At 35.5% G+C, this 15,272-nt stretch overlaps 1 protein-coding gene across 1 annotated transcript; it reads right to left on the reverse strand.

Moving 5' to 3' along the window:
- Positions 1 to 773: 773 nt before the first annotated feature.
- Positions 774 to 10,067, reverse strand: LOC129805008 (uncharacterized). Its single transcript, XM_055852810.1, has 5 exons — positions 9,891 to 10,067; positions 9,245 to 9,810; positions 5,904 to 6,487; positions 4,186 to 4,415; positions 774 to 1,996 (listed from the first exon to the last, which is right to left on the reverse strand). The coding sequence occupies exons 1-5, from the start codon at positions 9,988 to 9,990 to the stop codon at positions 774 to 776; spliced, it is 2,703 nt and encodes a 900-aa protein (XP_055708785.1). The 5' UTR covers positions 9,991 to 10,067.
- Positions 10,068 to 15,272: the final 5,205 nt, after the last annotated feature.

Below are 15,272 nucleotides of genomic sequence, written 5' to 3' on the forward strand. Positions count from 1 at the left end.
AAACTTCATAAAACAAAGTATCGACTCTGACAAATCATTACTTCGATCCAGAATCCTGAGTTTGGTAAGCAAAAAACAGTATATTTTAGTTAAATTTATATGATATTCATGTACGCTGGAACCCTAATAAAAAATTAAAATAAAAAATAAATAAATTAAAAGTTAAAATAGTGTAATTTCAAAATTACTAAAAATGCATTTTTTTTAAATAACTTATATCTCTTGCGATACAAGTATAAAATAAATATCTCATTGTGATTAAAAATTCATGAATTTCGTCAATATCCAATACCAATGTACTCATTTATTATTGTCTATCACATACCTAAAATTAAGCTTAGAATTGAAAATCATGCTCTACTTCTTATTCATCCAAATTACCTTCCTTTTCTGTCTGCATTAGTCACAAGTAATATAAGTTTATCCTTTTGGTTTTCTTTTTATAAATTTGCAATGCATTGATTTATTGTGAATCATAAGAAAAGTGAACGAAATGTCCTTAAAAATTCATAAAACACCTGGATTATTTCTCTTGTTAAACTATCTGATTGCCCATAGTTGAATACATATTGTTAAATACATGACCTGCCGATGAATAACTGACCGGAAATTGTAGAATAAATTGGTTCATTGTATATGGAATAATTTCCTTTTGGTGGTTCGAGAAATAAAAAGGAAAACTATTTTAATATCTGTTCATCAATTTATTGCACCAATTACTCCTCAAAGAGAACTTCGGAAATGAAAGAAAATTGTAATTTAGCTAGTGTCCTCTATATCAGAAGCTGAGTCACTCTGAGATTGGGCAAATGATCCACAACACGGATAAAATCATTCCAGTGGCATGCATAGGAGAAACCAAGGGACAGCCTATCCCTGTCCCAATTGATCCAATTCACTTGATTACCAATATCATTGCAGATTATATATTCATTGTTGATTTCTTGCCACGTTGCGTAGGGATTGTTGACGCCGATAAAGACAATGGCTGAGGTGGTTCGGGGTTCGTAGACAACTTTGTAGTAGAACTTAGGGACAGGGATGCGTGGATTGTTGTTATCGGGAACGAGAAAGAGTGGCTGGAAATTGCCATTGATATCCCTCTTGTGTAGGATATCCCATGTTCCTGTAAATACCTCAACTTCAATGTTACGATCTGCAACAAAGTTCCTAACGCCATCCTCAATCCTTTCCCAGTTTCCACCGTTGAAGGTCTGCCACTGAGGAGCAGCGTTGATGAAATAGAATGAAGCTCTTTGGTGATTGCCAAAGATAAAGTCCGCCCTGGCTGCTAGATGGCCCCTAGCCATGAAGTAGTCATTGGTAGGATGGATTAGGTCATCAGCTAAGCCCTGATCCCCAAGGATCCCTGCAATAGTCTGCCTCTGTCTATTCCTAGTATACATAAGGTTCACATTGAGATCGGTGGGGAAGTGATCGTACTGGATAAAGGGTGGCCTAGGGAAGCCTCGTTGGAAGCCTTGATTTCCAGGTCGAAGCCAGAAATGGGTGTAGAACGTAACTGATGACTGAGTGTTGTGGCAGACGTCGTAGAGATGGAAGAACCTATCCCTAACTGGGAAACCAACTTCGGTAATTCGACTACCGCTCCCATGACATTGCCTTCCCGTATTTCTGGCCGTATGGATGGGATAATCCGCACAGGTTAGTGTTGATATCTGTCGATTAACACCGTTCACAGAGAAAGTGTCTGCACTCACGCACGTTGCAAAGACCGTTTGGACATTGGTGCCGAACATCGGAAAGTGCGATGAACAGAAGAGTTCAATTTGCTCTCCTGCATTCAGACGCATTATTCCATTCGGATGAACGGGCAAGAAAAATTGTGTAGTGTTCGGGACTAGAAATAGTGGCTGAGGATCTCCAACATTGAACCACAGAATTGAACATTGGGCATACGTCGATGGCCGTTCAACGTCAATCGGTGGTTCCTCGACTTCTTCCATTTCCACATCCAGATTTGGAAGTTCTTCTCCTAGTAATCCATTTCTTGAGCTCAAAATGAGCAACACACAGAAGTAAGCACTACTCTTCCACATTGTCCACTACACACTGCCTTGACTACAGACCATTTTTCACTGAACATGATGGCTTTTAAAGCTTCACTGTTCACAAATTCATTAACTCTTCATAGGCCTGTCGAATATTTTAGCCCATTTTATTGCTGGAACTTAAGGAGAGGAGGAACAAATATTGATAACTCCACGATTTTGCGATATACCACAGCATTCACATATTTTACGATAATGAATCTTACATTTTGATTCTTAAAGATTGATTTATTGGAAAACAATCTTAAGATCTCCAGTCAATTGATAAGAGATAATCAAAAACTCTCATATCCCTCAATATCGATAGCCAAGTAGGGACGCAATTTGTGGTACAAAGAATTAAATGAAGGAAAATTTTGGGAACGGATTTTGCCAGATACAAAGAGTTCTGGAACAGAGTTGAAAGAAAATGATTTTTATAAAACCAAGATCCCGTGTGGGTAGGGTACCCATCGGGAGCGTCCGAGGAATGGCTGTAATTGGTTCTTGAACTGGCTATAGTTTGTTCGGAAATAGCTACAGGTACGTATCGACATTTTTGCGTCTACGAGAAGTTCTTAGTGAATACTAAACGGTGGACCACCCACGTAAACCTGCCAACAAGAAACACAGAGCCTCGAATGACGGACGGATTGCACTGGAAACGACCAATGCGAGATAATGGACAAGCTGTTGCTTGAACCGCTGGTTCCGGGGTCGGAGGGCACCAGAGTAATGGGAGAATCTCTGGATTACCACGACGGTAAAGGCATTTCAGAATAGCTACATGGAATATCTTACCTCAGAAAAGCTATGCTAGAGATGCTAGTCATTGTCAGGAGACCTCGACTTCGGGGCAGACCTAGGACAAGGTGACAGAATCAAATTCAGAATTTTGCCTTGGAGAGTTTTGAGATCGAACCCGAACAACTTCCTGAACTGGCGGAGGATTGACAAGCGTGAGCTACTAAACTGAATGGCACGGACCTGTTACCCCAATAAGCGTAAGCGGTTGAACCCGTTCTTTTACGAATTGAACTACACCGAGAGAGCTATTCATATGTATTTATTTGAAATGTGTGATAATGATATAATCGCTAAATTTTTCACCCCTAAAATTTCAACCTTTCACCCCTTAGTGTAGCGGTACCATCCAAAAAAAAACTCTCCATTATTTCCTCTTCCCATTTAAGAGTAGATTAGGCTCATAGATCTCCCTATCCTACTCTACCCTTTCTGTATCGAGTGGCTGTGCTACTGTGGAAACTGGTTCCTACAGGTGGGTTGCCTCTGTGAGACCGGTCATAGTGGAACTGATCCTTGCGGAGATCCGTGGTATTCCACAGAAGTTCCGGTCCTTCCCAAAATTTGCTTCGCTTCCGCCACACTAGGAACCTTTTTTCCGTTCACACGCTATTTTTCTGTCTGTCCGTTCGCTCGTCTGTCCGTCTGTCTGTCTATCCGTCCGGCCGTTATCACACCTAGAGCCTAAACAGACAGAGATAGAGACTTGGGACCTACGATTGACCCCCTATAAGTCGACCCTGGGACCATTAATATACCCCTATTTTTCTCCTTATCCCTTCTAATCTCTTCTAACCGAATTAGATTTTTATTTTTCTATTGAAATACTTGGCAAAATAATTGAGCATTCTTTGCAAGTATGGTAGGATGGGTGGGATTCTAGGGAGCTAGGTAGGTTTTGTCATTCTGTTTTACCAAGGTTGGAGTTAAAGCGTGATTCAAAACTTGTGGAAAGCTCTCTAGAACAGAAATTGTGCTAGATAGTGGAATTGCTAGCAATCATACCAAAGTAAATGCGTATTTGTACATTATTAGTATTAGTGAAACCCAACTCTGTGATTATTGCAATCTGTTTATGGATGTAGATCATGTTATTTTTATTTGTCCTGAAGTGTTATCAGATCGGTCGCGGTTCAGCCAGTGTTGTAATGGACTGACTAGTGTTAGGGATGTTTTGGCTATTGCCTTTGAACGTCACAATAGCAAAATTATAAGAGTGTTATCAAATTTTAGAAAATGACATTATGTTGTAGGGTAGTTCCGGGATTCAGTACCGGGCGTATACCGAGTTTCCATCAGCGGGGCTTTCTTTATGTGAACCGCGGGGTACCTTGAGTTTCAAGTAGGTCGTCCGGTTCATAGGCTTGTGTTGAGAAGGTTTCTTTCGGACTAGCCGAGTTCTTTGCCTCCAATGTGTGAAGCACGGGCGTTAAATGATTGGGCGGAATATCTAGTGGCAGGACTGTTCCCGAAGCATATGGTCCGGCGGGGTCGGCCGGTGCAGGGCCTCGTATTCTATCTGAGCTTTTGTAAATTGATTGTTTATTCAGTCTGAGAACGCTGAAAGTATGCGAACCATGCACTCTGTTGGTTTTGTCTTTATGTATTCATGTTAGTGCCTGTAATTTGGCAGTGCCACGGTCTGACAACAGCTCATAGAGCTGAGAACTTTTGGGTGGAGGAGAGAAAAAAATCATCATAATTTCGAAATAAATATAAAAACATAAAATCTAATTTGAATTTCTTGTTTTTACCAAATTGTAATTTATTTTAAATAGGGTAAAGTGGTACAAGTTGGACAGTGGTACAAGTTGGATAATGGTACAATTTGGACAGGGCTTTTTGTCTTGATAAATTTAATACTTCATTTTTATTTGTATATTTTTAATGCTTTAGTTTTATAATTTGGTTCCTCGTGCTTAAAAACAAATTTTCTACTGTATTTATCAAGAAAAAACCCATGTCCAACTTGTACCGGCGAATTGTCCAACTTGTAACACTAATTCCAAATTATATCACTTTACCCTAATGTAGTTTGCCCTGCAAAATTTTAAAATTTTGGCGAAACTGAAATTTTCCAATTCAAGTTAGCTCAGTTAGGGGCATGATTAAATTCATTATGTTAAGGTTTTAGTTACATTCAATAAGTTAATTTAGAAAGTACTTTTCTAGATTTTACGATAGACTCTATCACAGCAAAACAAAACGTTTCTTATCTTTCCTACTGAAATTCAATGATTTTTTTGCATAGCTGTAATGAGAAATCCGAGGTAGACTATCTCGCATTCATACGACTTTAAAAAAAAATCAAAATTTGAAGAGGTCTTGACGTTGTCAGTAAGTCTCCGTTGCATAAAACCAGTTAATGAATCATTAGTCAAGTGATTTGTATATTAAATTGAATTCCAGTCATTCTACGGTATTTCTTATAATCTTACTCTTAAACCGTTTTTTATCGGTTATACTCAAAGAAAATTCACAAATTGTTAGAACACTTGCGATTTCTCAAAACAAGTGTATAATTTCTATCAGGCTCTTCACATCCAAATCGTCATTTAAGTGTTTAAACGTTTAAAGTTTAAATTGTTTTAAAGTGCACCATTATCGTTATCTTAAGGGAGATTAGTTGGGAGAGCAGGCTAATGACAACAATATTGACAACATGTAATTGTGTAACATTAATGCAAATACTTACTGCAGAGTACTTGAGAGTTAAATGTTGTCATGTGCCCTCAATATCTGTTATTACTACAAATATTAATTTAGTTCTGTTGGCTTGAAATTAAACTTTTAAAATATCTTCAAAAGAAAAGCCATGTTTTCTTGGAAACCAGCAAGGGCTAGGAACCTGACAACAATTTGAAGTATTAAAAGATTTGATTTAAACAAATGTGACAGAATGTGATTAATTTGTCTGTTGATTTTAATTTAATTAGTCTTATCTCCTCATCATCAATAATACATGTTTTGGAATCACACTATTAAATCATTTGTCTTATTTAACAATTAGTTTTAAGTATAGAGGCATTTGGGAGTCAATGACTTTAAATAAAGAGACCGTCAACTTCAAGATGAGGAAGATGTCCAACGATACTTGCAAATTCGGTATATTCGCAAGCGTAGCTGTAACCGACATTGACATTGAACCTATCCCAGTTAATCCAGTCAATTTTATCAGCAACATCCTCACATAGAATGTAATTCTGGTCTATCATCTCATCTACCGTAATGTGAATATTATTGACACCAACTATTACGATGCCACGCCTTGTGGATTTCTCATAGAGGACCCTGTAGTACAATTTCGGGACAGGTATTTGACCGTTGTTGTTCTCATCGAAGTGCAGGAATATCTCATGGTTTTCTCCATTCATGTCAGGAAGGGTCATGATCCCATAGGTTCCCGTGTAAATGTCTAATTGTGTATTTCGTGCTGATACCATCCTCCGGACACTGCTCTCGACCCTCTCCCAGTTCCCACCGTTGAACTTCTGCCATTGGGGAGCTACGTTCATGAGCCAAAATGTGGCACGTTGTTGGGCACCATAGATAAAGTCAACCTTGGCCGCCAAGTGCCCACGTGCTAGATAAATTTCTGTATCCACGGGTTGAATAAACTTTTCAGCCAATTCCTAAAAATATTGCGTATAAAATTTAGTTTAAATTAAGCTGTCTGAATAATTTCTTTAGTAAATTGTATTTATTTGAATAGACCTTTTTTCATTATCTTTAAGATACTTTTTATTTATTCTCTGTCTTATCTTGAGGAGGGCTATTTTTGGGTATATTACAAATGGAACCGTGCAAATTAGCAGTAAAGCCTCCAGCATACCTTTTAGATCGGAACAATTTCATGAAATCGAAATAACCTTCTTTTCTTTCTTAAATGTTTTGCATATGTCTATCTCATTCTTTCATACTCAAAATTCGATTGAACTAAATTGAATTTAGTGTGACGTTCGAAAGAAAAAGAGTCCGAAAGAATGGAATGGATATGTGTAAATTATTTGAAAAGGAAAAAAATGTTTCGATTTTATGAAATTTTCCTGATCTAAGATATGTGACAGAACCATAAAAAATTAAATTCGATTTGAAAAAAATTCTTCTCAATTTAGATTTTTAAATCTAGTGAAGTTTTTATGGAAGTTGTAACAAAGATTTTTAATTTGATGATAAATAATGCCTCCCGCACACCTTTCAGATCAATAAAATTTCATGAAAACGAAATTCGCGTTCCTTTCTTTCTCAAAAGATTTGCATAAGTCTGTCCCACTTTTTCGAACTGAAAATTGGTATTAACTAAATTTAATTTGGTGTGATGTTCAAAAGAAGAAGAGTGTGAAAGAGTAGGATATATACGCATATACGCAAAGATTTTAAGAAAGAAAAAGATGTGAATTTTGATCTCATGAAATTTTCCTAATCTAAAAGGTGTGCCGGAGCTATAAAGCCTCTAGCAGAACTTTATGAACAGGAAAATTTCATGAAATCAAAATTCACTTATGGCGCTGGTACATCTTTTCAATTGAGTGAATTTCAACCGATTGAAATTTTATCTCTTACTCTATGAAACTGAAATCAGATATGGGTGTCTCTTTCTGTCAAATGAAATTTAAAATTGAAATTGAAATTTCAATTTTCATTTGACAGAAAGAGACACATATATCTTATTTCGCTATGAAAGAGTAAGAGGTAAAATTTCAATCGATTGAAATTCACCCAATTGAAAAGGTGTACCAGTGCCATTATCCTTCTCAAACGTCGCGAATTATCTCTTTAAATTCAATTTAGTTCAATCCAAGTTTGAATGCCAGATATTGGGATCAGTGGCGGATATAGGAAGTAGCAAACAGGCAATGCTTACGGGGCTCCTATTCCAAAGGGACCCTCTGAACAGCTTTTTTATTTTTAATATTATGTATGTTTTTTAGCGCATAAAATTTTTTATTTTATCCATTTGACCCTTTTTAATATATTGCAAGTTTTAAAGTTCAAATTCGCGGAGGTAGCCGTTAGCGGTAACCGTTACGGGGAGAGCCATTACCGCTCTTACACGATGGCCTCAATTCTGAGACCAATTGACTATCAAATTGTAAACTGTACGTCCAGTTTTGTTAGACAAACAAAAACGTACGAAAAAAATGTTTGTAAAAGAACAAAAAATGCTCGTCAAATGATAATGTTACGAAGATGTTTGTGAAACAGTACAAACCTTTACAAACTTTTACCAATTTTTTTTGGATTAGAACAATTTAAGAGAATTTCGCCCCCAGTGGGATTTTACAAACAATTACGATCAGGTTTACGAAATATGTAAACCCATTTTTGTAAAGATTCAGGTCTTGAGGGTAAGATGGGGAGATTTGGAATCATGTCTAATTCGGAACTTTGAAATTTCCTAACTCTTTCAGATGGAGAAACGAAAACACAACGGGGAAGCACTCTCTAATGCAAAGTCTTATAGGGTAATGTGATATAAGTTGGACATAGTGTTGCAAGTTGGACAATTCGTCGGTACAAGTTGCACATGGCCCACATGGTTTTTTTGTTGATAAATACAGCACAAAATTTGTTTTTAAGCACAAGGAACCAAATTAAAAAAAGCATTAAAAATATACAAATAAAAATGAAGTACTAAATTTATCAGGAAAAAAGACCTGTCTAAATTGTAACATTACTGTCCAACTTGTATCAATTTACCGTACACTGAGAGAGAAATCCGAAAAAGTTAAAATAACATTCCGGAAATGTTAATTTTACCCTTCAGTATTGATCCAAAATCCGTGTAAATATTATGCTTTTTAGGTGTAGTATGGGTTAAAGTTACTCTTTTTCATGTTAATTTTACACTAAAATAAGTGTAAAATTAACATTAAAAAATGTTGACATATTTTTACACCTAAAAGTGTTGAAGTTACGAGAAAAACAAGTTAATCGCACCCTCTTTTTTCTCAGTGTACTTCTTCGTGATTTTCTTTTTCTCTTTGTCCATCTAAAACAGTGAGAAAATCTTAAAATCATTTTTTTGAACGATAGTGCGGTGTTTGTCGGGTGGGATAGGACTATCCCAGAATAAAAGAAGTTTCTTCCCATAGCTTTCGGTACACTACGCACTTTCTTCAGTGGTCGAAAGTGTCACAATACATTTTCGGTCACTGAAAAAGGTGCGTAGTGCACTGAAATCTCTGGGAAGAAGAAGCTTTTATTCTGGGCTAGCCCTGGTACTACCACCCGACGAACACCGGATTTATTGTTCAAAAATTTATTATAGGTTGGTTCTCCTTATTTTTCCAAAATTCCAGACATGGCTCCGAATTACCCTATCTTCTACTGGCCAAAAATTAGTATTTTACTGCTCATTAGTTTTCTGCCATCGGAAATCAACTTACGTCCGATCCTAGAATTTGGGCTACCATTGCTTTCTGATTGACGTTGGTGTACAATCGATCGACATTCTTCCCATTGAAGAATCCTGAACTTAGCCAAGATGGTCTTGGGAACGATCGTTGATAACCATCATTGCCCTGATGCATTGAATGAACCACATAGTGAGTTTTCTCTGAAAATTCATCATGGCAGATGCGAAAGAGTTCCAGAAAGCGTCCTCTCACTAAGAAACCAACTTCAATTTCAATGGCTTCCCCATTGGCACATGTTCTTCCACTTTTCCTGGCCGTATGGTAGGGATAGCTCGTACAGACGACATCAGTGAAGTGCATTTCATTTAATTTGGTTTGAACAGTAAAATAATGTCCCGTAACACACGTGGCAGTTACAAGATCACCGGTTAACGATGGATTTTCAAAGCCATTGGTGCAGAAGAGTGAAATCTCATCACCTGGGTTTAAACGTATCACACCAGAAGCATCTTGTGGTTCAACAAACTCCGTGGCTTCACTGTTGAGAATTAACGGTTGTGGTTCACCCAAATCTCCGGAAACTTTAATTTCGCAAGCTAAGAAGACAAATTGACTTTTGAATGTCTCATGCGGAAAACACGAAGCACCAGGTAATTGAAAATGATTGAAAACTCACGTTCCACAAGTGGGGATATCATGTGATGGACAGGAGGGGCAAGTCTGGCACTGGACAATTGCCAGTATGATAGCACAATCAGAAAATGCAACACCTTCATGACTTTTCTCACCACTTAATGCTCACTGCACGAAATACGACTGACTTGCAAAGGTAAGAAATGTGAGATGTCTTTATAAACATTTCACCATCTTACACTTGAAAAATACTTATATACCATTTCTTATACACACACGAAAGAAGCACGCTATCAATCATTCAACGGCACTTTAAGCTTTTCACTTATAATGATTGTACTTGAAAATCATTGATACTCTCTAAAAAACAATCTACAATCAACTCAGAAGGTGGACCTTCTATATAAAGCTCAAGAGATAACCATTCAATTGGGTGCTCTAAAAGATACTCAGGTTATTGCATTTATTTATCAATTAAAAAAACTGTTTATTAAGATAAGGAAGGAATGCTATTTCCGGCAGGATTTAGCTTGAATTTGTTTAACTAACCGAATTTCACTTTAATGGTAGAGGAAGGCTTTCTGCATCGCACATACTCTGGCTTCGAATTGCTTCGTATTTTTCTCATATTCCTTTAATGAACATGACTTAACTTTTTCGGGAAATGTGTGACTCAATACTCTGTATTAAAGTATATTGTCATAGGTCAGATTCATTAAAGGAATATGGACAAAATAAGAAGTGTCCAAAGCCAGAGTGTGTGCGAATCTTGAAAACTTTCCCCTATTATCCACATCGAATCAAGTATTGACTGAGTGAGAGAAATCCGAAAAATTTAAAATATTGAAAAATATAAAGTTAAAATATTAAGGAACTAATATTCCGGAAATGTTAATTTTACCCTGCAGTATTGATCTAAAATTGGTGTAAATATTACCTTTTTTAGGTGTATTAGGGGTTAAAGGCACCCTTTTTCATGTTAATTTTAGCCTTAATAAGGTGTAAAATTAACATTAAAAAATGTTGATATATTTTTACACCTAAAAAGTGTTAAAGTTCTGAGGAAAAAATGTTATTCGCACCCTCTTTGTTTTCTCAGTGTTTTATCTCAAAAAATATTTGTGTCTCTGCGCGATGTCTGATTGGCTTTTCAAGAGAGCTTTTAAGCTCTATACACTGAGAAAAAAAAAGAGGGTGCGATTAACTTTTTTTCCTCATAACTTTAACATTTTTAGGTGTAAAAATATATCAACATTTTTAATGTTAATTTTACACCTTTTTAAGGATAAAATTAACATGAAAAAGGGTAACTTTAACCCCCAATACACCTAAAAAGGGTAATATTTACACCGATTTCGGATCAATAATGCAGGGTAAAATTAACATTTCCGGAATGTTATTTTAACTTTTTCGGATTTCTCTCAATGTAGCAAAAAGCTCTGAAATTCTTTTTTTTTATATTTAGTATTTTAATTCTTTCGCTAACTAAATTTTTTGAGAAATAGTAAAGAAAATATCAAACCTAAATTTAATCCAAAATAAAAATTAAGTATATATTTGAAAACAAAAACTGCTATAATATAGATCATTCTTTCCTGTGTTGGTCTTCGCCATAAGTTCTACGACTTTCACAAGTTTATCAGTAAATAGTTGTAAAAAAATAGTTATTGTTTATTTTATCAAATAACGAATAAAATTCGTTATTTACTATGGTATTGACTATAAAAGTCGATTAGTTTCACCACGTTCTTTTAGTTTAATACAGAAATGTCGTGCTGAAAAATGTTGAGTAGATTGTGAGATTTTTAAAAAAATGAGAACTATTTAATACAATGAACACAATAAATTAAAATCTGTTTAAAACTGAAGTCAATGAATATGCTTGGAAATAAAATCTACTGTTACTCAGTATTAGTGTTGTTACTATTTTGTTTTACGTATTCCACAAAAGATACCAAAGCCCTTTAGGGCAGTACGCGAACAATCAATCTACTAATTGATTCCTCACATCAATAAACCACATCAAATATACAATAAATAAACTGAATGATATTGCTTTCCACTAACTCACCGATTCACAGCAAACGCTTTTTTTTAACAACTTGGAATATTTACTCAATAGCATATGCAAAAGCCGCAAATAGCAATTGTCACGAAATATGGGACCAACAAAAAGTTATTAATATTTTTTGACATGATTTCATATTGACTAACAAATGAGAAAAAAGTGCAATGCATTGAGTAAAATTCCATTGAAATGCAAATTATGGAAAAATTCAATGACATTAAATGGAAAAAGGCTGGTAGAAGAACTGTGCGAAATTTGGAAGAGCTTGCAATATCGGACACTACCAAGCTGGCAATATCGGACACTACAATATTGGACACTAGTTTTGTTTCTCAAAAATCCATTTGGAACAACAATCAACATTCCAACTGGATGTCATGGACCCTAATAGGGATAATAAGTTGAAAATGATAATGATGATATACTGTAACAAGTAACTAAATGTCGGAAAGACATTTGCAGTGTGATAAAACGTAATAAAATGTACAGCACCTGCCCAAAAAAACTTCGGGAGCATGAAGGAAGCGTCCACCATGGGGAAGGCGCTCCTGGGTGATCTTACGATAATCAAGTTCTTTCAAATCGAGCACAGTGTAATTATTACATTAAAATAACAACTAAACTAAAGTATCTCGATACGATTTATTATTATTCTGTAGTTCACTGGCGAATATAGAGGGTAGCAAAGCTGACGGTGCCCTACCCCAAGTGAGGCCCCTGGACAGTTTTTTTTTAACTGAGATTCTTTACAATCTCAGCTTCTGTGGTCCGAGGTAAGATGCGACCTCGTCAGATCGACCTCAAAATGTGCATGTACACATTTTGACTCTCATAGATCACGAATATCATACCCGCCAAAAAGCGATTTTCGTGACCGTCCGGCCGATTCTACGTAGTACAAACGCTTCTGGCGAAAGAACGGAAAGTGATATCGACAAGCGGTTTTCGGCAAAGGTGAAATATCGGGTTGACGACATCCGATGGTGATATCAGATCCATCCCCCCACCCCCTTTCCGCCACCAAAATTTTGTTTTCTTAATAGCTCAGCCCCTGTGGCATCGATCAATCTCAAATTTTAGTATGTCATTGCTGGACCTATCTTTTGATTTAAAAGAATTTAAGCTCCCCCCCGACCCCCCTGACCCGAGCTAGAAACGGTCAAAAATTTAATTTTCAAATGGCCATAACTCCGGTTCTAATTGTCATAATTTGAAAAAATTTTGGTGATTTAGAAAGCTCTCGTTAAATGCTATAACTATTTGAACATGGAATTTTCATCCGATATAATGGAAGGTGCGATTAATCGAAAAGTCGATTTTCGAAATTTCGATTTCGAATATCTCGGAACTTCCATATTCAGGTTTGATGTAATTTCAATATGTTGTAGCTGAGGTCAAGAGCTTTCCAACGGTGGGTCGTACTTTGCCCTAGATCTATCCTCACCTGAGCTACAAAGGAAAATATCCTGACCGGACCATATCTTCAGTGTTTATGAAAAGATTTCGATGAAATTTTATTACTTTGTATAAGTCTTTGATCGAGACTTTTCTGACGATAGGTCGCAACCGCCTCTATCCCACCCCACTGTACCCCGACCCTTACTATATCGAAATTGACCGGACTCTATCTCTAATGTTTATTAACCGATTTAAATGAACATTTTTTTCTTAGGTTGCCCTTCCCCACTCAGACTATTTAAAATAGAAAGTGACCAGTGATAAGCCCAGATAAGCTTATAGTAGCTGAGATTCTTTATAGTCAACTTCGGAGTGCTTGGTGTTCGATTGTGAGTTGAATTTTAGGGGTAAAGAATCGCGTCGAGCCAATTTTATCCATTTCGACCGACCAGGACAGTTTACTCGACGCGATTATTTACCCGCGATTATTTATTATTTATTTTATTTTTTTATTTTATTTGTAAGTACTCTCGTTTTTGCAAATAGTTTGAGATCATGAAAAACGATATATGTTTTATGGTGAAATTTTAATAGGAAGCTTCTTGAAATCTTCCTAAAGAGAGTTTCAAAAACGAAAAATTGAAGCTGCTTTTGATTGCAGTTCCCTAAAACAGAAAGAAAAGTTAATATTTGCTTTTAAAAAAAAAAAACGGTTTGAACACTGTTTATGAGCTATGTGAATCACTTCAAATCATCAAAATCGGATTAAAATAAGATTTATATCGATAAAGAGTCTGAAAGCCTTTTAGGTTTAAGAATATTGGTTTAAGAATATTAAAAATATTGTTTTGGGACATTATTCTCAAAGTCTTCAAAGGCAATTTCATCTAATAAAAAGCTACTCAAATCCATGAAAATCTTTTTGTACTCCTTTGTCTAAATCCGTTAAAATTGGTGCATTAATAGAAAAAAAACAGAGTTTCATCGAAAAAGAGTTCTTAAATGAATTTTGTTTTTTCCTAAAGGTGCTATTAAGATTTTTATTGATTTATAAGGTCAAATAATGAAATTGAAAAAAAGAAAACGAGATATATATCCCATATTCCCGAATTTGAAAAAGACCACTGTATTACTTTTAAAGGTTAGGATTTTGGGGTTTATAACCAAAATTTGGCACAGTTCCTCTAATTCAAAATTTCTTTTTAAAGTTTATACAGCTCTCCGTTTTGCAAATTTAATTTAATAGAATGTGTTTCAAGATTTTAAAAGCTATAAAAAGTAAACTTAAAAAAATTTGAAGTATTACAGATTACTAAATACTTTAAGAATTTAGAATGGCACGACTCTTCAGTTTTGATCTTATTATGATCGTAAAAATCGAAAGTTATGCTTCACTGAAACTAATAATATACTCTTGTTTTGGATCTCTCATTGAACAATCTTATAAATAAAAACAGTCAAAAGAAAATCATAACCGACGTGTGTCTACTTTTTTATACGATATAAATTACGTTAACGTTTTTCTATGTTCTTTTAAGATTGTAGCTTTTCTTCTTCGGTTCAGAAATTGTAGCAATATTACGCTTGACTGTTTTTCTCCAGTATATTAAACATATCAGACGCTTTTAGAGTTTAGTACGCGATGTTTTGGTGGAAACAACAAAAACTTTCGGTTAACCTTTGTCATTATCATTTTTGTATTTTTTCTCTTCAATTTATTTACATACTTAACTATTTCTAAAATTAGTTTTATTGAGATAGAATGGCTTTAAGATGAAAAGTTATTTTTAATCATCGTAGATGCGGGTGACTTTGCAGTTCGATGGAGACTTTTCAGCCCTCCTTGTAATTATTGAGTTCTTTTTTTTATTCTAGCACTTAAGTATGGCTTATAAAGATCATCCTTAAGTGCTAGAATTAAAAAAAGTTTTCGCTAAAATTGATCGTATTATTCATTTT

Source organism: Phlebotomus papatasi, chromosome 2, assembly GCF_024763615.1.
Source record: "Phlebotomus papatasi isolate M1 chromosome 2, Ppap_2.1, whole genome shotgun sequence".
Lineage (NCBI taxonomy): Eukaryota > Metazoa > Arthropoda > Insecta > Diptera > Psychodidae > Phlebotomus > Phlebotomus papatasi.